The sequence below is a fragment of the Chroicocephalus ridibundus genome, chromosome 7, assembly GCF_963924245.1.
Source record: "Chroicocephalus ridibundus chromosome 7, bChrRid1.1, whole genome shotgun sequence".
Lineage (NCBI taxonomy): Eukaryota > Metazoa > Chordata > Aves > Charadriiformes > Laridae > Chroicocephalus > Chroicocephalus ridibundus.
The window spans coordinates 59,164,985-59,188,586 of NC_086290.1; the positions used below are offsets into that span (position 1 = coordinate 59,164,985).

General features: G+C 49.7%; 1 protein-coding gene across 1 annotated transcript in view; it reads right to left on the reverse strand.

Moving 5' to 3' along the window:
• Nucleotides 1–1,715: 1,715 nt before the first annotated feature.
• The window catches only part of CASTOR2 (cytosolic arginine sensor for mTORC1 subunit 2), a 135,934-nt gene continuing 114,047 nt past the window's right edge, over nt 1,716–23,602 (reverse strand). The window contains exons 3-9 of the mRNA XM_063342019.1: nt 21,685–21,878; nt 20,786–20,918; nt 19,316–19,439; nt 18,628–18,738; nt 17,151–17,233; nt 15,604–15,698; nt 1,716–9,839 (exon numbers count right to left, since the gene is read on the reverse strand). Coding sequence (XP_063198089.1) covers nt 9,774–9,839; nt 15,604–15,698; nt 17,151–17,233; nt 18,628–18,738; nt 19,316–19,439; nt 20,786–20,918; nt 21,685–21,878 — 806 coding nt within the window. The 3' untranslated portion in view covers nt 1,716–9,773. The remainder of the gene's footprint in view (nt 9,840–15,603; nt 15,699–17,150; nt 17,234–18,627; nt 18,739–19,315; nt 19,440–20,785; nt 20,919–21,684; nt 21,879–23,602) is intronic.

The following is a 23,602-nucleotide window of genomic DNA, read 5'->3' on the forward strand; positions in this document are numbered from 1 at the left end:
AGGTCCCTTACGGTGCCCAAAGCACAGGAGACAACCCACGTGAGCCAGGGCCGTGCTGCGGGGCCGCAGCCGAGGTGATGGTGTGGACCCAGAGCGTGGTCCCCGGGCATTGCAGCACCGGTGAGACCCCAGATCCCAGCAGCACCAGGACCTGCTGGCACGGCTCGGTGGCGGGAGCAGGTGAGCGTGTTCACCAAATCAAGGTCATTGCCCCCTCCCGCCCCCAATTTTAGTGAAAGCAAGGGGAGAGCAGGCAACCTGGGGAGTTAATGGAGAGAAGGAAGGAGAGAGGCTCTTCCAGAGGCTGCATCAGAGCATCCAAAGCCGGATCCTGCCATGAGTCACTGCCCGGCAGCCTCCTTCTCCCCTGCCTGTCCCAAGAGCCATGGCCGTCCGACTGCTCGGGGGGACGGGATGAGCGTCCCCTCGCTGTCGCTGCCATCCTGGCTGCTGCAGATGCAGCGCCAAGGAGGATGAGGATGCGCTGACAGAAAACACAGCTGCCACGGTGCTCATACACTCCTCAACTCCCTGTCTCACGAACCCCAAATCCCAGTCTGCAGCCCACGCACCGGGGAGGGACGACGGGAGGAGTGACCCAGCCACAGGCAGCGGGGACAGGGGACACTGAGCAGAGCCCTGGGCTGGCAAGAGGCAGGTGAGCGCCACCACCCTCTGCATTGCCAGGCCCCTGATCCCGGCACTAACAGCACCCAAATGCAGACTCACACCCTAATACCAGCAGCCATCGGGTCAGCATATCATTTTTAGCAGCAGTAGCAGGTTTTCGGGTGAGAGGCGAGGGCAGTCCTGTCTCCAGCACAACCAGAAACACCGGGAAAAGATTCTTGCAGTGTCTCTAGGGAGCTGCAAAAGGACCCTGGCCCCCTGATGTGCTCCTCCATTCCCAAATGCAGAGCAAATAAAAACCCAGAGAAAGGAAGAACGGAGACGGTGTGGCTCGGGAGAGGGGACTCCTAGCGGGCAGGGTCTGGAAGAGAGCGAGGGCATGATTCATTTTTTAATTCTAACGATAAAACTACAAGGTGGAGGTCATCGAGCCAGAGCAGACAGTGTCTGTTCCTAACGGTCAAAGGAAAAACTGGACACCGCTACTGCAGAGCTGGCCGTTTGATACACTGAACCTCCCAACCCAGCACCATCCTGGCCGCCCGGCACAGGCGGGACCCACGGAACAGCACCGACCCACACTCCCCGCCAAGGAAAACACAGAGGTTTGCTCCCAGAATGGAGATGTTCAAAATTCAGTGATTTCAAGAACACTAGTTAAATAGAGAGCGGACACGTATTGCTGCAGAGGAACAGCGTGGCTGGGTGGGAGCACCCCGAGCACCCGCTGCCTCGGGGCTGAGCTGCTATGGGAAGGGTCCCTGACAGTCCCACCCGAGGCAACGCCACCCAGGAGGGTCTGCAGTTCCCACAAGTGTAGCAGCAGAGCCAGGTCTTTAGGTAATTCCAGTGACCTCAAAAATAAAAAAAATCACAAGGCTGGTCTTAAAAATAATTACAAGAAACAACTACAACAAAAAGCTGTGTGTTTATTTTCTCCTTTGCCCCCTCGCCCCTTCCTTCTGCTTCCCACATGGCAAATGGTCACGGTTTCAGCTGGGATGGCGATGACTTTCTTGCTGGCAGCTGCTATAGTGCTGCGTTTTGGGTTTGGGATGAGGGTAATGTTGATAGCACACTGATGGTTTGGGTTGCTGCTGAGCAGCCCAGGCCTTTTCTGCTCCTCACCCCACCCCACTGGCGATGGGCTGCGGAGCACAAGGAGCTGGGAGGGGACACGGCTCGGACGGCTGACCCCAACTGACCCAAAGGATATTCCATACCATATGGTGTCATTGGTCAGTATATAAAGCTGGGGAAGAGGAAGGAAGAGGGGGGACGTTCGCAGCGACGGTGTTTTGTCTTCCCAAGTCACCGTTAGGCGCGATGGAACCCAGCTTTCCTGGGGATGGCTGAGCACCCGCCTGCGATGGGAAGCTGGGAATGAATTCCTTGGTTTGCTTTGCTTGTCTGCACAGCTTTTGCTTTACTTATTAAAATTCCTTTAGCTCAACCCATGAGTTTTCCTTACTTTTCCGATTCTTGTCTCCATCCCACTCGGGACGGGGAGAAGCAAGCGAGCAAGTGACTGTGTGGTTCTAGCTGCCGGCCGGGGTTAAACCACAACACAAATGCTCTTTTCGCTCTTCCCACCGATCACAAACCCAGACAGGAGACTGCTGGTTTTCTTCAGCAAAAGGGAAATTCCCTCCACGCCCCCTTCCAGCCGATGGGGGTGACTCTGTGTGGGCAGCAAGGACACGGGAGGCAAAGCGGCTCCGTTTGCCAAGGCTGTATCTCCGTGTGCGCCCTGTCCCCCAGAGCAGCCTCCACCAGCCTGAGCCCGGGGGCTGCTTCAGCGAGTTCCATCAGGCAAACGGGGCTGAACTCCTCTTTCGGGGCCTGAACTCCTCTTTTGGGGCCCAAAGGAGCCATCCTGGCAAGTGGGGTGCTTCCAGCAGCATTCCCACAATGGCCAGGGAGTGACATACCTGGAAAACCACACTTTTCAAGTTACAAAAGAGCTGGTAGGAATCCTTTGGGAAAAAGAAAAAGCTTATTACTGTAGTTGCAGAAAGCTGGTTTCAAATCCTGAAGATGCTGAATAGCAGCAGAGAGCTGGGCGGAGCAGGGGGACCCCAAACCACAGCCAGCCTCTGACGGCATCTTCCCAAATGCGGTGTGCAAGAGACACTGCGTCTGCCACATCCACACAGGGAGGAAAAAAGCAACTGGCCCCCCCAAAATGAAGGACGAAAAGTGCCCTTTTTTTTTGCATCATCTTTTAGGGTTGGGAGGACACTGGCAGAACCGATGGATGTGCCTGGAAAGGGACACTGGGCAGCTGATGGGCTCTCCTGTGGTGCAGCCAGAGGACAGAGCTGAGACAGAGGGGAGCAAAGAGCGCCCGCTCCGCGCTCAGAGATATTTCAAACTTTGAATCCTGCCAGACTCCTGCTGGGCATCTCTGTCCAGCTCCATCCAAAATCCACCCACACTTCATTTACAAAATTCTGCAGAAAGCTAAAAAAGGATGAAAAAAAACCCCCAAACCCAAAGGAGTCTAGGGAATTCAGCAGCTGCTTTGCAACCACAGCCCCACTGGCGTGGCCGGGCTGGGCTGCACCGTGCCACGCTGCGGCCGGGCAGGAGGTGTGCGGCTGCCGTCCCACCCCGGCTCCCTGCGCCTCGGCCACAGAATTTACGGGCCGTCAGCGGGGACGGGGATATCTGGGCTTTGTGCCCCATCAGGTCGGGCTCTCACCAAACCCAGGGCAGGCAGCAGCACAGGTAACCTCCACAGGAGAATTTACAAAGCTATTGGGGAGAAGCTATTACATGTAACCTGCAATTACAACGGAACATTCAGTCCTAGGCTTCAGTATACAAAGTATCTTCCCAACCTGCAGGAGAAATGGCTGGTGCTGTCTAGAGAGACCAAGAAAGGGACATCTTGGCTCTGTATGTTCCAAAGAGGTATGTTTCTCTGCACATTCACACCCTAAAATTATAATATGCTTTGTTTGACACATACATCATCTATTTCCCCTGCTTCAGACAGGGTCTGTGCATCGCTCCACACTCGCCAGAGCTTCTGCAGGGGCTATTGCTGCCACAGCAAGGATTTGCTGCTCAGCCTCCAGTGCAGGTCCCGTGTTGCAGAACCCAGCCCTCTTCTCCACCTGTGCTGACAGAGCTGGTATTTCAATGGTGCTGTGCTTCAGTGAGGTTAAATAAAGAAGGAGGCCAAGGGATGGACACTGGGGGGCTGAAGACGGCAGAATAATTCAAGATTCACAGTCGAGCGTTTCCCTCCCAGGTGTCCCGGGAAGGTCCCACAGCCCTCGCTGGGGACGCGCACGGAGCATTTTGGTACCGGCTCAGAGCTGGAGGACGCCCGAGGCACGGTGCTGGCCCCCGGCACACAGGGCCCACGCCGGGTATGGACAGACAGAGGCGCTCATGGGGAGAAGGTATCTAGATCCGGAGGCAGATCTGCACATCTCGGCCAATGTAAACACACCCCAGCACATGCTAGAAAACGTAAATACTGTTTGGCAAAGGATTACTGGGTTTTACTCTCTAGCAGGTAATAAAAGTTTAATCCAATCCAACGTTTGCAGGCAGGACTGGAGCAGGTAAGTGAGATGCCTTAAGCTGCTTACTGGAGATGTCCACAATAGTCACAGTAACAGAGAAAAAAGAAATCCTCATCAGAAAATGATTTCTTGTCCATCACTGAATGCTGCTGTGAGACACCTTCGCTTGGGAGCTAGCAGCCGACGCTCAGGCTTGGGCTGAACGAAGAATTTCTCCCTTGCCATAATCAGAAAATACCAATTATCCAGTGCCACAACAGGAACATTTGCTCTCACTGAGCGCTGGCTGTGGCGACACAGGACCCAGCACCTTCTACTCAAGTCGTTGACCTCTAAAGTAGGAAGGCTGAATGCCCCGGTGCTCTCGACCAGTACGTGTGGGTACATGGATGGGAAAAACCACAAGGACGTGACTAACCCCTCTGGCCACAGTGCCCAACACCACCATTACCTCAAAACACACGGTCAGACTTGGAGGCTTTCCCCCGCGGAGAGGCTGAGCATCGGAAGGCTTTGTGAATAGCGGGGGTTTGGGAGGGCTCGTGCCACCCTTGCTGGGATGGTGCTACGGGGAGAAATGCACCCCCAGGGGGCTACTGGGGTGGGCAGGGAGAGGAGGTCTGTTTGATTCAAAGAGGAAAAAGAATGAAAATGCTTTCATGTTCACAACAACAATGAGCAAACCTGCATACATTCATATTTGCACAACTCAAAAAGGAAACTGAAATATGAAACTAGGGCATGTTTTGGGTAAAAACCTTTTCCCACCTAGACCCTAAGACGGCTCTGCTGGTCAGCAGGCAACTCCGACTATGAGACCACACACTTCCAATCACCGAGTTCAAACAGCCGCTCTTACTTTTAACGGGAAAAGACCCTCCAACATTTCCATCTATTTAAAAGTAACCCACTGATTTAAAGCTCCTCACAGGCCAACAAGTACGCATTTCCCAAAAAATACCAAAGCTGTGGATTGCCTTCTGGCCCCTGAGCCACCAACAGCCACATCTACCGGGAAACCCCGCACCTGCAGCCTCGCGCGGAGACGCTGGGCAAGGCCACCATGAGCTTTTCCGGCGGAAAAGTGGCGACAAGCCCAGGCCGTGCCGAAGACCTGTCAGGCGGGAGGTTCAGGAGGTGCTCCCCATGGCCGGTGCCCACAGCCAGCCTCGGGGCTCGCAGGGACTGGAAGCCCCATTGCAAACCCTCCAGGGTCCAGGCAGGCACTTGGCAAACAATGGTCTGAAGCAATTCAGGGTAGCAACTAAAATATGTATGAAGAAAAAGGAGCAATTTTCCTACAGTCTCTGTGCTTGAGGCACCAAACTGAAGAGGAAGGGGGGGTTTCGGAAGCTGCGCACCGGCGGGCGTCTCTGCCCGCGCGCCGCAGGCGGAGGAGCCACAGCTTTGCTCCAGGTCAGCTTCACTGCTGCTCTTCCCTAAAAACGTGGAGAGAAATCCCGAGAGCATAACTAAGTATTCATATTGCCTATATACTTGAATTAAAAATATATGGTGAATAAATGTGTGTATACAGTACTTACTACATATATATATGCACACACAGAGCGTGTGCCTAGAGTATACACACATGTACCCACACAGTATATATTAACCTATATTGCTCAAGTATATATGCTATGTACAGTATATAGCCATACGAACATAAACCACAGGTATTTATAGATATAAGTGTACAATAGAGACATACTAAGTATTTCTATGTAAACACTATACAATTATATGAACATACACACACACTTGCACAGTAGAAAGGAATCTGCAGCCAAAACCTAATTGGGGCCAGGGAAAAAAGACAAAAACCTACATAGTAACACACACAACATGAGAAAGGTTGACGTTTCTAAGAAAACAAAGGCCTCGGAGAAACAAGGAGGGCGCAGGAGGGCTGCGGCCTCCTTCCCTGCCCACCCCTCCTTGCAGCGCTGGAAACGCTTTTTGCATTTTGGCTGTTTGGTGAATTTTTGTGCAACGAGAGGAACCGTGAGGGCAGGGGGAGGGTCCGGCAGTGTTGGGGTGATAGGGGTGAGACCCTGCAGGCAGCCCCGCGAGATGCTCGGGGCAGCTGACGGGTAACCCGGGCTTCCCACGATGCAGCTCCCAGCCGAAGGGCGTCCCACTAGGACATAGTCCTCCTTTTATCCACTCAGCGTCAAACAGCGCAATGCCAGGGATGCTCAGAGACATTAGTATCATAAGGCATTTAAAAAAAAAAAGACCCTTCAATTTTTTTCCCCCACCCCAAAGGCCAGGTGCCGGGAGAGCGGGAGCTGTTGAGCAGCGTTAAGAGCCACTGCTTTGGGCTCATTCAGCACTGTGCTCTTCTATTATTATTATATTAATTTTTTTTTAACAAAGCCCCTACAGACCCCTTCCCGCCTTACCCAGTGAAGGTCTCAGAAGCAACACCACTGCACGGGTCCTGCCCATACGCCGGGCTGCCCTTCCCTAGGCTCTGGTGCAAGGTTCAACAATTCTGGCTAAATTCAGAGTAACTCAGTTCCCACCAGCAAAGCGATGTGGGGAACGCTAAAGGAAAGGCATCAAACTACCCCAAGTTGTCTGAAACAAACTTCTTGGTTCTCAGGACAAAACAAGAGAGGAAATAAAGAGGTGAAGCCGAGGATGACGGCACAGACACCCTGTGAATTTTTCAGGCTAACTTTCTCATGCCGGGACATCAACCTGCTTTGGGAAGTTTTGAAACACCCCCAAAATTTCTACAGATTTCGCACATTTAAGGCTGACTCCCTCAGGGAAAAAAGTGGAGAATCTAAATTAAAAAAAAATCAACCTCTAAAATAGCCTGAGTGCAAAGTTAAAAAACAATAAAATAATTAAAACCAATTTTTTTCTCTTAAGGCTCAGCAAGTTGATGCTCGTTTCAAGTAATTCCTTACCATCCATGTCGCGGTCCTTAGCAAGCAGCACTAGCACGGGCAGAGCGTAACGCACGTTGTTCTCTGGTGCGGAAAGTGGCTAAATAATCATTTTCCAATGGCTGACAAAACCCGGGAGCACAAAGACGACCCTGTCCCAGTGACACTGTCCACGCACACAGAGGAAGCTCGGGCTCACCTTGGCCGATCAGAAAGCCTGGCTGGGAACTCAGTAGCTGTGCACCAACCCACCTGCTGGTATCCCTCTCCAAAACAATCCCGCGCAGTCCTACAAACACCCCAGTCTGCCATCCCAAGGAGAAACTCTTCAACAATTTATGTGGTGGAAAGCTACCGACTGCCCTGCCGCACCCTTCAGCTCAGCGCGCTGCCGACGACGCCCCGCAGATTCCCACAGAACACCTCCGAGTGCTTTCTACATATCGCCCCGCACAGCCTGTGCTGCACCCTCGCGGCAGGAGACCAAAGCATCTTCGCAAGTGACCATGGAGATGCATGGTGCCGCACTTGGAATAAACCTTTACTCCAGAAATCTGGAGTGAATATAATGCATCATGGCGCAATTCTGAAAACCCATGTAAAGGAACAGCAGAACAAACTGTTTGGTAAAGTATTAAACATGTGTCTAAGTGTTTCTCAGCAGGGATGCTCTCACTGAGCTAGGGCCTACAAAGGAAAGTTACCCGTGCTTTTTCCTGTGGATGCTCTGATTCCCTGCCCAGCTGCCACAAAACAGTCCACCGATGAAAAATCAGAAAGATTTGGAACATAATGTCTGGGTCCAGCAGCACAAGAAACGACAAATGTTAAGCTCAGCCCTCCAATACCAGGAATGGAGAACTAAACAGCAGCTGTAAGCCAGTGTGTGTGTGTCTGCAGGTCTACACACCAGTATAGACCTGTTTGCATGTCCTACGCACCAGTACAAACCATGCCTGTGGCACGATCTCAGGTACTTCCTTCCTGCCTCCAGATTAATGCAAAACCCCAGCTCAAACCTGCAAGACACAACCTCAGGAAAACCATGCTAGAGGCTGTCTCTGAAGCAAAGCTGGAAAGCCCTCATTAAAACTGTAAGGCCTGCAATTTCTTCGTGTCAAAAATGAAATGGGAAGAAATCTAGAAACACAAGATATGCTTGGGCTCCTAGACACAGAAGCAGAGTCCTCTGCAGACGGCTTCTCCTTCTCACCACCCCTCACTGCATGGTCACAGCACAGTGCAGACTGCTGGTACCTATGTCTTGGGTGACGCTTGCTCTCCTGGCACTGGTCCCTGCCATCCTCCATGGTGCTGGGGACAGCCAGGATTTGGAAGCAAGTGCCACCATGGGCCTGGAGACCTTGCTCCCGCTGGCTCTGGCCAAGAGCAAACACACTCCTGCTGGAAAAGCTCCATGGGAAATGCCCACCTCACCTTCCCGCAACAGGACCAGAAGGAAACGCCTTGGGGTTGATGCATTTTCAGCACCGTTCTGCTTTTGAAGGGCTGCCCACTGAACCCAATGGAAAAACCCCTGCAGACAGGTCCCCATCTGGCAGCGATTTCCACGTTGGCGATGAAGGAGCCGATGAAAAACTGCAGGAGGGACCCAGCAGGGCTTGGGCACCCTCCTGGCCTAGGTGGGGACAACCCACTGCGGCTCTTGGCCGAGGTAGCCTGGGATGTGCAGGAGCAGCTACCCAGGGACTCCGGGAAATCCTGCGTCCCCCATGAACGTGTACAAAGAGGATGGGAAAAAGCCCACGGGGAGAGGAGAAAAGGTGCCTCCTTCCTCTTGCTGGCCCTGGGGCACAAGGGCTTGGGGATGGCTCTGATGTGGGGGCGAGGGGACAGCAGCTGCCCTGGAGCAGGGGACATGTCAGGAGGACACTGGGGGCAGTGGGAGGGTGACTGGGGAAAACTGAGCTAAAACAGTGAAGTTTGAATGCAGACAGAAGTCTTGGTGACACCACCAGCTAGGAGGTGGGCCACAGCAATGCTGCCCTGCCCAGGCTTTCTCAGAGCAGGGTTTGACTGCAGAGAGAAAGGGAAAGGGGGAAAATTAAAAAAACAGCTGGATATTTCCCCCTTTTCCAATGCCAAACGGTTTTGTCTGGGAAAACAGAACTCAATTTCCATCCTATCTCAGCATATGTAACGACGGACAGTTCTCAGAAAGTCTGATGCGAGGAGACAAGCCAGCAAGCACTATGCGACGTCTTTTCTGTTTAATTCCACATTTCATTTTGTTTACGGTTTTCAGGGCTCTCTCTGAGCACGGGCCCATCTGTCCCAGCCGTGCCGCCAAGCTCTCGGCAGAGCGCCCAGGGCCATCCGCACTGCCGCGCGTCGGGGAGAGACTGGTGTCCCCGGGCAGCTCCTCCTGCACCGAGAACGTGGGCAGGTTATACTTCGCCTTGGAGCTGAACACCAGGAAACCGCCTGAACTCCTTTTCCTCCTGCCCCTCGCTCATAAATTTAATAAAATAACAATAATAATAATAATAATAATAATAATTATTAAAACAAAGGCTTATTGGAGCTGTTTCTGCTCAACTTTCCACAGTCTCTTTTCATGTCACTCTCTGGAATCAGATTTTTCAAGAAATACTGTGAGAAAAAAAGAATAATAATAATAATAATTATAATAATAATAATAATTATAATAATAAAAAGCATCTGGAACCAGCTCAGAAGATTTCTAATGCTTTTCAGCTTGACTGACTTGGAGTGCATTGACCACACCATTTATATTTTCTTCAGGTACCTGCAAGAAAACAAAAAGAAAGGTCATGCTTTGCAAAAGCCAGGGAGGGACGACAAGGAAAGGAGACACAGGAGATGAAGCCAGAACAGTCCCAAGGAGCCAGGTACTTTGCTGTGGACATCTGAACTCCACTGTGAAAGGCCTCCATCTACAAGAGACACTCTCTGGTTCAAAGGCGTTAATCCATGGTACCCCTAGGAGCAAACCTTGTAAGTGAGACCTGGCTGGTTTGCTCTCTGTATGGTGCCTGCTGGTGGGGAGGCAACTGGTTTGGGGTTTTTCCTTTCCTTCTCCTCTTCCTCTCCCCTCCTTTCCCTTCCTTTTTTTGGTAAAGCGTTTGTACGCCAGAAGCTCGCCCATCCAAGGTGCCTGTGCTGATGGATTTATGTGGCTGCCAAAGGGCCCCATGAGGCTCTGTGAAGCATCCTGCAGGTTTGGGACCTGTAAGTGTAGGTAGGGGGACCACAATGGGTGACAGGGGGACATGTCCATCAAAGGAAGAAGAGAACTGCCAGTCTGCTCAGGGTGGGGGGTCCCAAATCGTGTGGCGTAGCACCTGAGCTTTCTTATGCAGTCAAGTGATGAGACTTAACCATAGAAGTTTGTCAGCAACATGGACCATGGGATTGAGTGCACCCTCAGCAAGTTTGCCGACAACACCAAACTGTGTGGCGTGGTTGACATGCTGGAGGGAAGGGATGCCATCCAGAGGGACCTGGACAGGCTGGAGAGCTGGGCCCGTGTGAACCCCATGAAATTCAACCAGGCCAAGTGCAAGGTCCTGCACCTGGGTCACGGCAATCCCAGGCACAAGTACAGGTTGGGCGGAGAATGGCTTGAGAGCAGCCCTGAGGAGAAGGACTTGGGGATATTGGTTGATGAGAAGCTCAACACGAGCCAGTGATGTGCACAGGCAGCCCAGAAAGCCACCTGCATCCTGGGCTGCATCCCCAGCAGCGTGGGCAGGGGGGCGAGGGGGGGATTCTGCCCCTCTGCTCCGCTCTGTGAGACCCCCCCTGCAGTGCTGCCTCCAGCGCTGGGGCACCAACAGCAGAAGGACATGGACCTGTCAGAGCGGGGCCAGAGGAGGCCCCGGAGATGCTGGGAGGGCTGGAGCCCCTCTGCTGTGGGGACAGGCTGAGAGAGCTGGGGGGGTTCAGCCTGGAGAAGAGAAGGCTCCGGGGAGACCTTCCAGCCCCTTCCAGGCCCTAAAGGGGCTCCAGGAAAGCTGGGGAGGGACTCTGGAGCAGGGAGGGGAGCAAAGCAGTAGGATGAGGGGGGATGGTTTTACACTGGAAGAGGGGAGATTGAGATGAGATCTGAGGAAGAAATTCTTTGCTGTGAGGGTGGTGAGCCCCTGGCCCAGGGTGCCCAGAGAAGCTGTGGCTGCCCCATCCCTGGAGGGGTTCAAGGCCAGGTTGGACGGGGCTTGGAGCAACCTGGGCTGGTGGGAGGTGTCCCTGCCCTGGGTTGGAACTGAAGAATCTTTAAGGTCCCTTCAAACCCAAAGCATTCTATGATTCTATGAAGTCCATACACAAAATTATTAGTGGGTGTTTTTCAGACTTACGGCAAGAAAAACCCCTTGTAACAGAAGATGCAAAAGATCTCAGAGCGACTGTCATCAGTAGAAAAGAATATCACAAGCAAAGGTACATCAGACAGGAAAGAGGCGTCTGACCGTTACATAAACTCAAAGACGACACTCAGGGGACAGGCAGGTAACAGCTCTTGGAAAGTGGAAAAGGGACTGGGGGAAAAATAAATTAGCTGTGAGCTGCTGCAAGAAGCCAAAATAATTCATGTTAAGTAAGTTGAAGAAGGGACTGTCTCCTCCGTGAGGTATTTGAGTCCTTGGCCAGGAGCACAATACCTGGATTCACCGGATACCCTCCAGAACTCAGACAGTGGAAATACACCTGGACTGTGATTTTCTGCAACTTTTAACAAAACTGGGGAAAAGGCCCCATGAGAAATAACAAGAAAAACGTTCAGTTTTCCATTGGGAAGATGGAATAGGAGTGTGTAACTCTGATGATGTGTGAACAAAAGTCAGCTGGCCAAGGAAGGAAATAATCTTAAAACATACATCAAATTCTTCTGGGTTAGGAAGAAAACCCCAGGAAACCTCCACCATAGGAAAAAGGGCTTCGAGACAGGACTCTCCACTGCCTTCCCTCCACCATTTTCCCCAATACGTTGAACACTGCACTGGAAGAAGCTGGATGACTCTTTGCCGCTCCAGAAGATAATGAGAAATGACACAGGAATCAGTTTTGCAAAGCACATTTTCTTAGCCAGCCCCAGCGGATGAAGAGCAGGTCTCTCCATACTCTCCTTCAGTGCGGTACAGAAGCAGGAGGAAGCAGAACTGGCCAGTTCTGGCCCACGGACCCACCTCCTCACTTATACACAATGGGCTGATCCTGCATCCACTGCAAAACGCTTGACTCCCTTAACGTCAAGGAAACGGTATCAATCATACCGCAAATGTTTGGGCCGGGTTTTCTCCAGGACACTTTTGATTTGTAGGACACATCCTAGTTTGACATGAGCAGAGAAGTCCTACCCCTCTCTGCCCCGTAGAAAAGAGCCCTATCCCAGGGCAGCTGGTGCAACACGTTCACTTGTCAGCTAGACGGCACATCAAAGCATCTACTGTGAAGGGAAAAGCAAAGTTCCAAACTACGTCTCAGACCTAGCTTCAGCCTCATTAGATGCGAAGTGCTGGTGAAGAAGAGCAAGGTACCTCTGAGCGTGAGGCAGCAAGAGCAGAGCACCTGGAAAAGGGACTCTTCTCACTTGGTCTCTCTAGAGGGAGCTGGAAACCATAGCTCTCTCCAGTCCAACCTTACGTCACCCAGGGGACAACACCAGAGACCTGGAGGTTCTCATCTCAGCGTTGTCTCCCAAAGGGATTTCTTCTCAAGCACAGGTCCTGATTTCCAGGGCAAACTTCTACAGCTATGGCACTGCAGGAAGACCTGAGTATTAACATCCAGGTCAAAGAAAAAATGAAGCAACATAAACACCTTAAGATGCACAGGAGAAAAAAGCTCAGGTCAAAGGGAACAATAGATTGGACCGATGGGCCAATGCTAATGGTACAAGTGCCGGGTCCTGCAGTTGGGCCACAACAACCCCACGCATCGCTACAGGCTTGGGGAAGTGTGGCTGGAGAGCTGCCCGTCAGAAAAGGACCTGGGGGTTCTAATTGACAAGGGGCTGAACATGAGCCAGCAGTGTGCCCAGGTGGCCAAGAGGGCCAATGCCATCCTGGCTTGTATTAGAAATAGTGTGACCAGCAGAAGCAGGGAGGTGATTGTGCCCCTGTACTCAGCACTGGTGAGGCCACACCTGGAGTATTGTATCCAGTTCTGGGCACCTCAATACGGGGGAGATATCGAGGTGCTGGAGCGAGTGCAGAGGAGGGCAACGAAGCTGGTGAAGGGCCTGGAGAATAAATCTTATGAGGAGTGACTGAAGGAGCTGGGACTGTTTAGTTTGAGGAAGAGGAGGCTGAGGGGAGACCTCATCACTCTCTACAGCTACCTGAAAGGACATTGTAGAGAGGTTGGTGCTGGTCTCTTCTCACAGGTAATTAGTGATAGAACAAGAGGGAATGGGTTCAAGCTGCAGCAGGGTAGGTTTAGGCTGGACATGAGGAAAAAATTCTTCACTGAAAAAGTGGTTACACACTGGAACAGGCTGCCCAGGGAGGTGGTGGACTCACCATCCCTGAATGTGTTTAAGACTCGTTTAGATGTGGTGTTAAGGGTGTAGGGGAGAACTTTGTAGAGTGGAGTTGATGGTTGGACTCGATGATCCCAAGGGTCTTTTCCAACCTAAATGATTTTATGATTCTATGAATAAGCTTTTACTGTTGACAATAAGTACTGAACAACCTTAATAAAAAAAAGGAGGATGTAGAGAAAGGATTCAAGATGCACTTAGACCTTGAGAAATGTCACTAGAAGTCAAGGTGCCTGGGTAGCAAAGTTAAGGAGAACATGACAACACCTAGGTCAGGGTCTTAGCCAACAAAACCAACGGAGAGCCAGCAAGCACACAGCCCAGCCACCACTCCCGGAGCAAAGTCAAGCAAAGCAGGGCTTGAAACACACCTTCCACACGGTGAAAGGATTTTTCATAGCACTATCCAGATGAAAAAGCTTTTAAAACCATAAGAAAAGAAAACAGCAAGAAGCAAGGAAAATGCTAAAATACGGATTTGAGGAAGGAAGATCTGCAGACCTTAATGCGTGGCCCAAATAATACCCTGCCAGCTGCTTGGAGGCAGGGATCTGCCAGGCTCAGATGCAGCAGGATGAGACACTTTTAAAAGGCGGCGCTGCCTGCAGAGTCATCACAATTGTATGGCACAAGTTTTAAGTGAAATATCTATTTTAACTGACGGGGCTTAGCTCTCCAGATATCACTTGACAACTAGAAGCACTCTGCACCTTGTGCTCTGCCCAGAAAGCATGCACCTGGGGCCACAACAACAGGGAGGAATGTGAGGCAAAGCTAACAGTATTGATTTTAAAATGGTGTTTTATTAGCTTATCTTATCAGCACAGTTAATATTCAAGAAAATAAGACAAACATACAAAACACTTTGACCTTTGCCATCTGGAAAAATATTTACTTTTACTCTTTACACGCATGACCTGTACGCTGCAAATGGTTCACAGCAACTGTGAAAAACCAAAGTAATTAGCTGAAAAAAAACCCGCCCTTAACTCATTGGAGCTTTTAAAGGTGAAAAGTAGGGCCTGGGCAGTGAATTTACAGTGATGAAAGGATGAGTATAACGCAATAAAGGGCACATTTAAGAAAAAAAACCCAAAAGCACAAAGCAGCTGAGCTTGGTTAGTGCATGGGCTACTGACTCCCTCCCTCAGGACTTGGGGAATGGGCTCCAACTCAAATGCCATCCTGTTTGTGGCTACAGGCGTAACAATCTTCCCTTTTCGGGCAAATTCTTTATTTTTGAAGATGTCCTATACAACCAAGGAAAGCAGAGGTAGACTTAATGCCTAGAAGGTGAAATATCTGCCAGTATAAAAGAGAAGAGAGCTCTGTACAAACGGCAAGCCCCTCACGCTGATGACTGTGCTGCAACTGCTGTGGGTACTCAGGAAAACAAACATGGCAACATCCTTCTCTGCTTCAAAATCACCTTCCCTAGCTGTGCTGCCAATTATTGCTCTTTTATCAAAGGCCTACACCATGAGGAGGAGGATGCAGAGCTAGTCAGGACTCACAGATGGGTCTCAAAACACAACGGTTAGGGTCGTGTGGGTACCAAGAGATGAAGGAAGGGGTCTGGTATTGGGAGACTTTCCAAAATAGTTCCCACATGCAAAGGCATCCTCCCAAGAGCCTGGAGCGTCCGACTACACTTGCAGGAAAACAGAGAGGGTTTGTGGCTGTTTCTAATAAAAGAGAGTGACACAGTGGAAGAGACCGCTCAGGGAGGTATGAAGTCTCCATCATCACAGGTCTTTAAGGACTGAGACCAGCCCTTTGCAAGAATGACACTTCCTAATGCTGTTTTGCCTTGGGGTAGGGCTGGGCTTGGTTCAGGAGCCTCTGGCCCAGGGCACCTGACAGCCAAGAGGCTGGAAAGAGGTATCTGCTAGGCTAGGTCAGAGCCAAGGCACTCCAACAAGCTCTTGAGATGGGAAATGATGTTCTCATCATGAGTTTTCTCCCAAGGAAAAGATCTCCCCTATTTCAAAGAAGTTGTCTTGATACTCACCAACGCGTGATCAAACTTAAAAGTACTGATGTAGTAGGCTGGGATGTCGGCTGCGGCCAAAGGCTCAGAAATCTGAGCGACAATTCCACATTCATCTGTGGGGGAGATAAAAACCTCAGTCATTGTCTGAAGGGCACCTGCCAGTCTTGCACTCCTGGGTCTCACCAGTTCTGTGCACATACAGGAAGGAGTTTGTCTTCAGAAACTCCAATCAGAAGGGATCTCCGTGGTAAAATGTGTTCTTTTTCACAGAATCAGGTTCTTTGGGCCACGAGGATACATTGCACATTTGATTTTATTGCCTTCTTTTTGTTACAGAGAAATGTAAATCCCCCAAAGGCACAAAACATTAGAACTGGAATGATTTTCAGAGGTCCAAAGAAAGGCAATTAATGACATTCAGGAAGGAAGCACCAAAGACAGTCTCGTATGCCCTTAACCTCTATTTTTCTCTTTAGTTGTTGCTATTAAACACTTTGTCCTGCATCTCTGAGAGAGGAGATGCTGACCTGCTGGTTGGCCTGGACACATGGTTGGTTCCTAGACCACCATAGCCTCTGAGACAGGATTTCATGCCAATTAAGAAGGTTCCCCTGTCCTGTTCATGGCACATCAATGGTACATTGTTTCCAGATTAAATCTGAGTTTCCCTGATCCAAACTGAACATTTCAACTTGACTCTAAGCTAACGTATTTAAACAGCGCACATTTAGGGGGCTGGCAGTTGTCCTGATGTCCCATCGATGACAGGTACCATGCCATTTCTACATATTTTGCCTCTAAGATGCAAAAAGACAAGGTGCATGAAAATTTCCTTCTTGCTAGTTTCATTTGTCTGGCGTAGAAGTGGCAATGAAATATAAAAATTAGCCAAACATTCTTCAGAAATGTTCTTTGAAGCCTGTATTTTGTAACTCTTTCAGACACCATGGGAAGGAGCCCCAACATCTTCTGAAAATTGGGCCTTTGTTGCACTATTCAGATCAGACTCCATAAAATTACAGGGGATATAAAAATAACAAGAACACTTCCGCAGATGTGAAGCATTTACTCTGTGTTACTTAGGTCCAATATTCTTTTGAGTAGAGAAAATATTTGCAGCACTGGATGTGAAACAGGTCCATGAACAGGACTCCCACTTGGACTGCTATAAATCTATACTAAACCTACTAAAGCCAAGGAGTTGCCCAAGGACTGCACTGGAGTACGACATGCTTTCTGACCACTGATTTCAGTAATCTATAGTGCATTCCCATGCCGCCTCTTTGTCCACTTTTCCTCTTTAGAGACCCAGCTGTAGCTACCTCCAAAGTCCAGCAGATGAATACAATTTAGACGGAGCTGTCAAGCACGTAGCACTTTACAAAGTATATTTAGAAGTCTGACTAGGTAGGAGTCAGACTCCTCCTGTTGGAAAATCTCAGCTTGCAAAGTCATGTTAAGCTGCTGGCTCTTACAAAGCCTCAGATAGATTTTTCCATCATCCTTGAAGGCCCTGAGGCAAGTGACTACCTGTGCACCAACTGATCCCCCAAATGGTTACCTACCGAAGCCAAGAGGCTGCCCACCAATCCGCACCATCTTCCAGAGTTCGCCAGATGCACTTGTAAACAACAAATTATTAGGAAATCTGTAAAAGAAAAGGAAGACCAAACGTGGCAATTAAAACACAGCAGCGTGCGAGATTCTGCCTGCAGGGATGCTGCTGCTCCTGTATCCCTGTGCTGCTTGAAGTCAACAATAGCTGTGGCGGTGGCAGCTCGGTGAAACTGAGAAAACTGCAGGCAGGTGGGACAGATGCACCTGCCTGCCCCTCCAGATGTCCATGGTAAACCAGCATCTGACGCGGGAAGTGTGCACAGGCACTCAAAGAGGCATGGAAAAAGATTTCTAAGAAAACAGGCCATGCCCCAGCTTTACAAAGGTCGAGACCGTTAATCTGAAGGCTTGATTTGAGCTATGTTTAGAAAAACCTAGGGAGAAAATATTTCCCATACCTCTCTCTTTGCCACGTGAACCGCTGTTTTTGTGTCTGAGCATCATCAGTGCTTTTTTTCACGCCTTCCCTGGGAGGTCCCTGGGATCCCTGCAGAGATCCCCATTTCTTAGCAGGGAAGAAGACCTTTCGAAGGTCTTTCGAAGACCAGTGGCTACGAGACTTGCCCAAGGCCACGCAGGCAGTCTGTGCGAGACGGAATTGACTGCCCAGGTTCCCCAAGCACCAGGCTGCTGCTCCAACCCTCTAGCCTCTCTTGAAGGCAGACAGGTTTACTCCAATTAAGGTCGAAGAAACTTTCAAGAGGGCAATTAATAGTTTGCAAAACAAGTCCCTAGGGCAGGCAAGAACCAAAACCAAACACTGCGCTGTGTGTCAAAAGCAAATCTATGCGCTGTACCTCAGCATAGCATCCCGTCTAGCCTCCAGACCTCAGAGACTTCTGTGATGCGAGGCTGCAGAAGCACACACGCACAAACAGGCGGATATTTGCTCCCTGGCTGACTTTCGCCTTGCCAGACAAACGAGTCGAGTTGCAGGCTCCGGCTGCACAGGGATGACTCAGTACATTATCATCACAACGAGAATCCACACCAAGCCCAGCCATGTGTAAAAGCAAAGCGGGAGGACAGCAGCACTGACACCCCCACCCTACTTTTGGCCTTTAGCAGTTAAACTTCAACCACGTACACCACATTTTTTTGGTTTTGCTCTTAAGAGCACAACTAATGAATAGTGGAATAAAAACATCAGAATCATTTTGATCCAGTGCCCCTCTTTCAAAAGTGCGATAACCCTACATTGGCTTGTGATTACACTAAGGGCTTGGACAGACAAGCCCAAAATTCAGGAGCTGGAACTAACATGCCAGACTTCACTCAGAAAAGTAACAGGGTGTACAGGCACATGACACCCACAAAATGAGGCTCACAAGAATTAACACGGAGGAGCTTAAGCTGCTTCCTGCTGCTTTGAGAACATCCCAGGTGCTTTTTTGGGGTCCAGGAGACCCTAAGACCAAAGCTCACCTCTGCTGTGTCTGGACATCCATGACCAAGGAGATGTAACCCTCAATGAGAGAAAAGGAGAAAAATCGAATATGTCCCGAGTCTTCGTTGCCCACCACTGAGTCTTTTACTCTGAAGAAAGGGAAGAGAACAGCATTAACTGTGGCTAGAAGAACATAGGAAGGCTTTTAAAGTAGATATAGCCAGTGAAACCAGAAATGTTCATACACTGACTTAGGGAGGTGACGCTGAGTCCCGTCACATTATACTGCTTTTTATTTTTTTTTGATTTTGCAAGGGCAAAAAATGCCAGTCCCCACAATGGACAAAACTCTCCCATCCCTGCCCCAAGGTCTTCTCACAGGAGGCTGTGGGCCAGGAGCTGCAGACACTGATGGGCAGCAGCACATCCTGCAGTCATATGTGGATATGTTGCACATTGATCACATTGCTACTCTTAGCTCAAATCTGAAAAGGCTCAGCTTTCCAAAGCCAGCAGATATCTTTGGGCACCCTCATTCTCCTACTTGGCTTCCACCTGTCAGGACAACCCTCCTGAGCCTGTGAAACCTCCCTGCCTAAGCGCAGAGCACCGCAGCAGCATAAGGCCACAGCAGATCCCTGGGCATCCTGGAGGAACAATGTGAATTTGTGCCTCCAGACGCCGGCAACACCTCCCCCAGGAGCCCGTCTCCGTGCTGGGACCTACCCATTGGAGTAAAACATGACATCCATTAGGAGTGTAGCAACAGTGGGAAGGGTATCTGGATCCAGGCTGGTGACGCAGAACATATTACTCGGACTGGAAAGGGGATGAATGACAGGCCTCTGAACTGAAAGAGACACACACAGACACACACAACCATGAAGCCGTGTCTGCAGCAGGTTCATGTCCCACCAGACGCGTTATCCATGCACTGGCAGCGGCCACAGAGAAAACTGACAGTGTTTGCAAGAAAGTTCCTCATTGCTGAAGCCCTGCTGGTTCTCAGACAGGGACTTGCTCTTGCGATGTTCTCCCTGGGGTACAGGGTGAGACCATCCCCAGTACCCTGCCCTGCATGGGGCACAGGTCAGCTCTCGGCTCGCAGGGGTTTTCAGGACATTGGGTGAGACAAGGGGCAAGCTAAAGCCCCACGTGAGACAAGGGGCAAGCTAAAGGAGGTGACAATACAAACTGAGAAGTAGAAATAAATTCAGGCTTCCACCATTTAAAAGGCAGGGCTACGGAGGGCACTTCTCCAGCTGTGGTTGCTGGCAGTACACCTTCTCTTTTCTCTCCTTTGAGGGTCGATTTTGCCATAATATCTACAAAAATCAAAAAACATCTGACATGCAGCAGCTTGGCAAAATTGTTTGCAAGCAGTAGCTGAGAAACAGCCAGTATTTAGGCATCCACGCAACACAGCAAATGGCATACCTGTGCACAATCAACGTGCATTTCACTGTGCCCTTCCTTCACGCTTTTTATATAAGGCTCAATTTCTTAAACAAGATGATTTATAGCTATTGGGTGACGAGGCTGAATGGCACTTCATAATAACTGATCTCTGCTTTGTTTGGTTATGGGCACAAAATTACGCACAGGTGTGTAGGTAAACATATGTATTTAAATAGCTCCTTCTCCTGATTGTGCCCTTTGCTTGATGCTGGTTCCTCTAGACTGGAAACATCCCAGTACTCCAGACCGGGAAACAACCCAGGGAAGGCCCTGGGTTGACAGTGGCCTTGATCCTGACAGGTACTGAAGTGTGAAAGTTGAAGCACACTGTTCTCTGTGCATCAGTCACTGCAAACTTAAGCAAGCTTTCACATAAGCCATCTTCCTTTGAAATGCTGAAACCTGGAAGTATGGGCTACAAACAACATTATTTTTGCAACTGAAATGAATTGTTGTAGGACCTTCTGTCCTACAAAAGGCGTGTTTTCCCTAAAGATGTGAAACTAGCATTAAAAGGCTCAAATTCAGCAAAGCTCATCAGCATTGCTCGGAAAGTTAAGCATCTACTCAAATCCTTGGTTGAACTGGGATAGACTCGGGCATGTATTAAGATGGTTTATTACTTTACAATAGGATAAACATTCACCAAAACGCTGAAGGAAGGCAGGAGGCAGACTTTCACCCCCACATGTCATGGAGACCAACTCCCCGGCAAGCTGAGCCCATGCTGGTCCTTACCCAGTTTTGGTTTGACAAATCCATTTGTTATCCCAAGGTCATCGGCAGCCACTGTCTCCCCGTTCACTACTCTGAGGATGGTGAACTCAGCAGCCAGCGTGTGCATCACAAAGGGCAGGTCTCGCTCACGTACCTGAAGTTGACAACAGGATGGTATGCACCAGAAGAGAGAATGCACTGCAGTGGAGGTCACGTACTCTCAGGGCACAGAAAAGTGGACACATCACTCCTGCTTCAGCCAGCAGGTGTGTAAGGATAATTGCCATCGGAATGCGTGTCTAGAGAAGCACATTTGGTGACGCCACTGCAAATGTCAGTAGGATTACGCACCACAGTGCTTTTAAGGCTGTGGAGACTTCTAAGAGAGAGAGGTTTCACCTCTTTTCCAGGAAACCTTCAAGAACTCAGCACTGCCTGTTGTTTAGCCTTGTTTCTCAATGAAATAAAGCTTATGTGGCCGTGCCCTGTGTGCATGCTCATGCATGTGTTTGAGACAGAAAGACAGTTTGTCTGTCTATCCCCAAAACAACTTTGTAGCCTCTTGGCCATCACCAGCCAACCTGACAGCAGACACTATGTTCCTCTAACTCTCAGAACACTGATGTCTGAGTGACGGTGGGAAATGCTGCCAGTGCCTCCATTAAGGGAGAGACTGCAGTGCGGGCTCAGCACCCTCATTAGACACTGGATAACCTGTACCAACAAATGCCCCATCCCATGGGAAAAGCTCCTGAGATGTCAGAGAGCCTAACTACAAGCCACAGAGCTCTGGCAAAAGCAGACTTTGGTACTTCTGCTGCTCCTCAAACAACTTGTTCCCAGAAATGTCATTAAAACTGCCCAACTGAGCGTTCAGCTGTTGGCAGATGACTCCGCCTGGTCTTCTCATGTCCTCTTACCAGGATGAAGTCCGTCTGATAGGTGGAGAGCATGAACACTGAGATGTTTTGGTCAGCTAGGGGTGCTATTACTGACTTGGCAATTTTGGTCACTCCGATGGGCTGGGAGCCGGAGAAGCCACCTCCGCCAGACACCACGTTGAGGGCAAGCCATGTCGCATCGGCCACGCTCAAGTGTTCCGAGGAAGGGAGCTCTGCAAAGAGACAGAGGGGGAGGACAGAGGTTTGTTTTAGAGGCAGAGGAAGACAGCTCCACCAGCTGGTCCGTATGTGGTTAGCACAGACCTCAGTGCAACGAATGAGGTGAGCCCACTTATCCAGCCAACCTCCTGGGCTTCCCACACTGCTTCTCAGGTTGGTACCGTGCCGCTTTTTAGATATACCGACTGCATCAACTTCCACTGCAGGAGTCATACAGATTTTCAAGGACAACACAGGGAATGACATGAGCCTCAGCCATTTGCTTGGATGCTGGTGACCATCACTGGTGACTTCCCCACATGGAAACAGCCTGAGGTCTTTGACTTAACTCAAATCTCCTCTATGGTACAATTTCTCTGAATACTTTATTTAAGCTTTTCTGGGCTCTTTTGTTTCCTTTTTCCTACCCTAAATCCAAATTTTGTTCTCCTGGACTTGAGATGGAGGTTGACAGAGCAGCCTGGGCACTAGCCCAAGACTTGGGCGGTGCAGAGCAGGTACCCTATGGATCTGTGGGCTGCTGCCTCCAAATCTAAAGCAGAAGAGAAGAGGCACACAGGTCTGTGAGGGATGGATGGTGTAAGGTATACACTAGAGATTACAAGCTGATCACATGCTAAAATAATGGAAATCTTTTTAGGAATACCCCCAGTTCCATTCCATTTCTTCTAGTCTAATGTCATTAAGTAGTTAAAAATCTGCGGCTAAACCATTTAATACAAATTATTAACTGTTTTAAAGAAACCGTAATGTATTAACAGCCCGTAAAACCAGACATGGACTCTGGAATGAAGCCGTAAGCATCTCCAAGACTCTCTGGACTTTGGATTTTGGTTTGGCAAATTATAGAAACAAACAGTTCAGATCCAGATCCAGACTTACAAATGCATAATCCCAGTTAAATCTACTTGGCATAAGGAACCTGACCTCGGATGCAGATCCAGCCAGCAAAGACGCAGCAGAGGTCCCAGCAGAAACCTACACACTTTGCTCAGAGGTTAGAAGCAGCCCAGCAATCCGAAAATATAAATCCCAGTACTGCTACTCTTGCAGTCAGTGCCCTGGCACCATAGGCAAGTCACTTCATGTCTCCGTACCCACGTGTCCTACCCTGTCCACCCACTCCTGGCTCCTCCATACAGTATATCCTTTTCTTCTCCTTCAGCGAGACCTTTGGGACCTGTTTCTGTACAGCTCCAGACACCATGTAATAAATTTGTAACCTCACACCCTCCGAGTCCCCAGGCACCGCTGCTGTCAGACGACAACAGTGCTGAAAACCCAAAATGAACTGCATAACAAATACTGCTCGTTTTGCTCTCCTCAATAACCTCAATTGTGTGTGGCATGAAAATAACCCTCAGCAAACACACTGCAAACAGTGGGGACACTGAGGGTTCTGCTGCTGCATTTTGATGTTTAGCTTCATAGGCCAATGTTTCTTTTTTACTGAATAATCAGAGCTTACATGGAATGAAAACTAGACACCAGGGAGAGGAGGTAAGTTTGTGCATTAATCAACAGCATGTTACCTCAGAGAGACCAGTGCAAGTTGCTTGCAGAAAATTATTGCAGCAAAATGTCATTTTCTAATCAGACAGCGCTCTGCATCATCACAAAAGCACCCCCAAAACAAAGCTTACTACATCAACTGGCACGGAGAAGCCAGGGCTCAAAACAACTCCTGCTGATCTAATAAGCAGCTGATGTCTTTTTT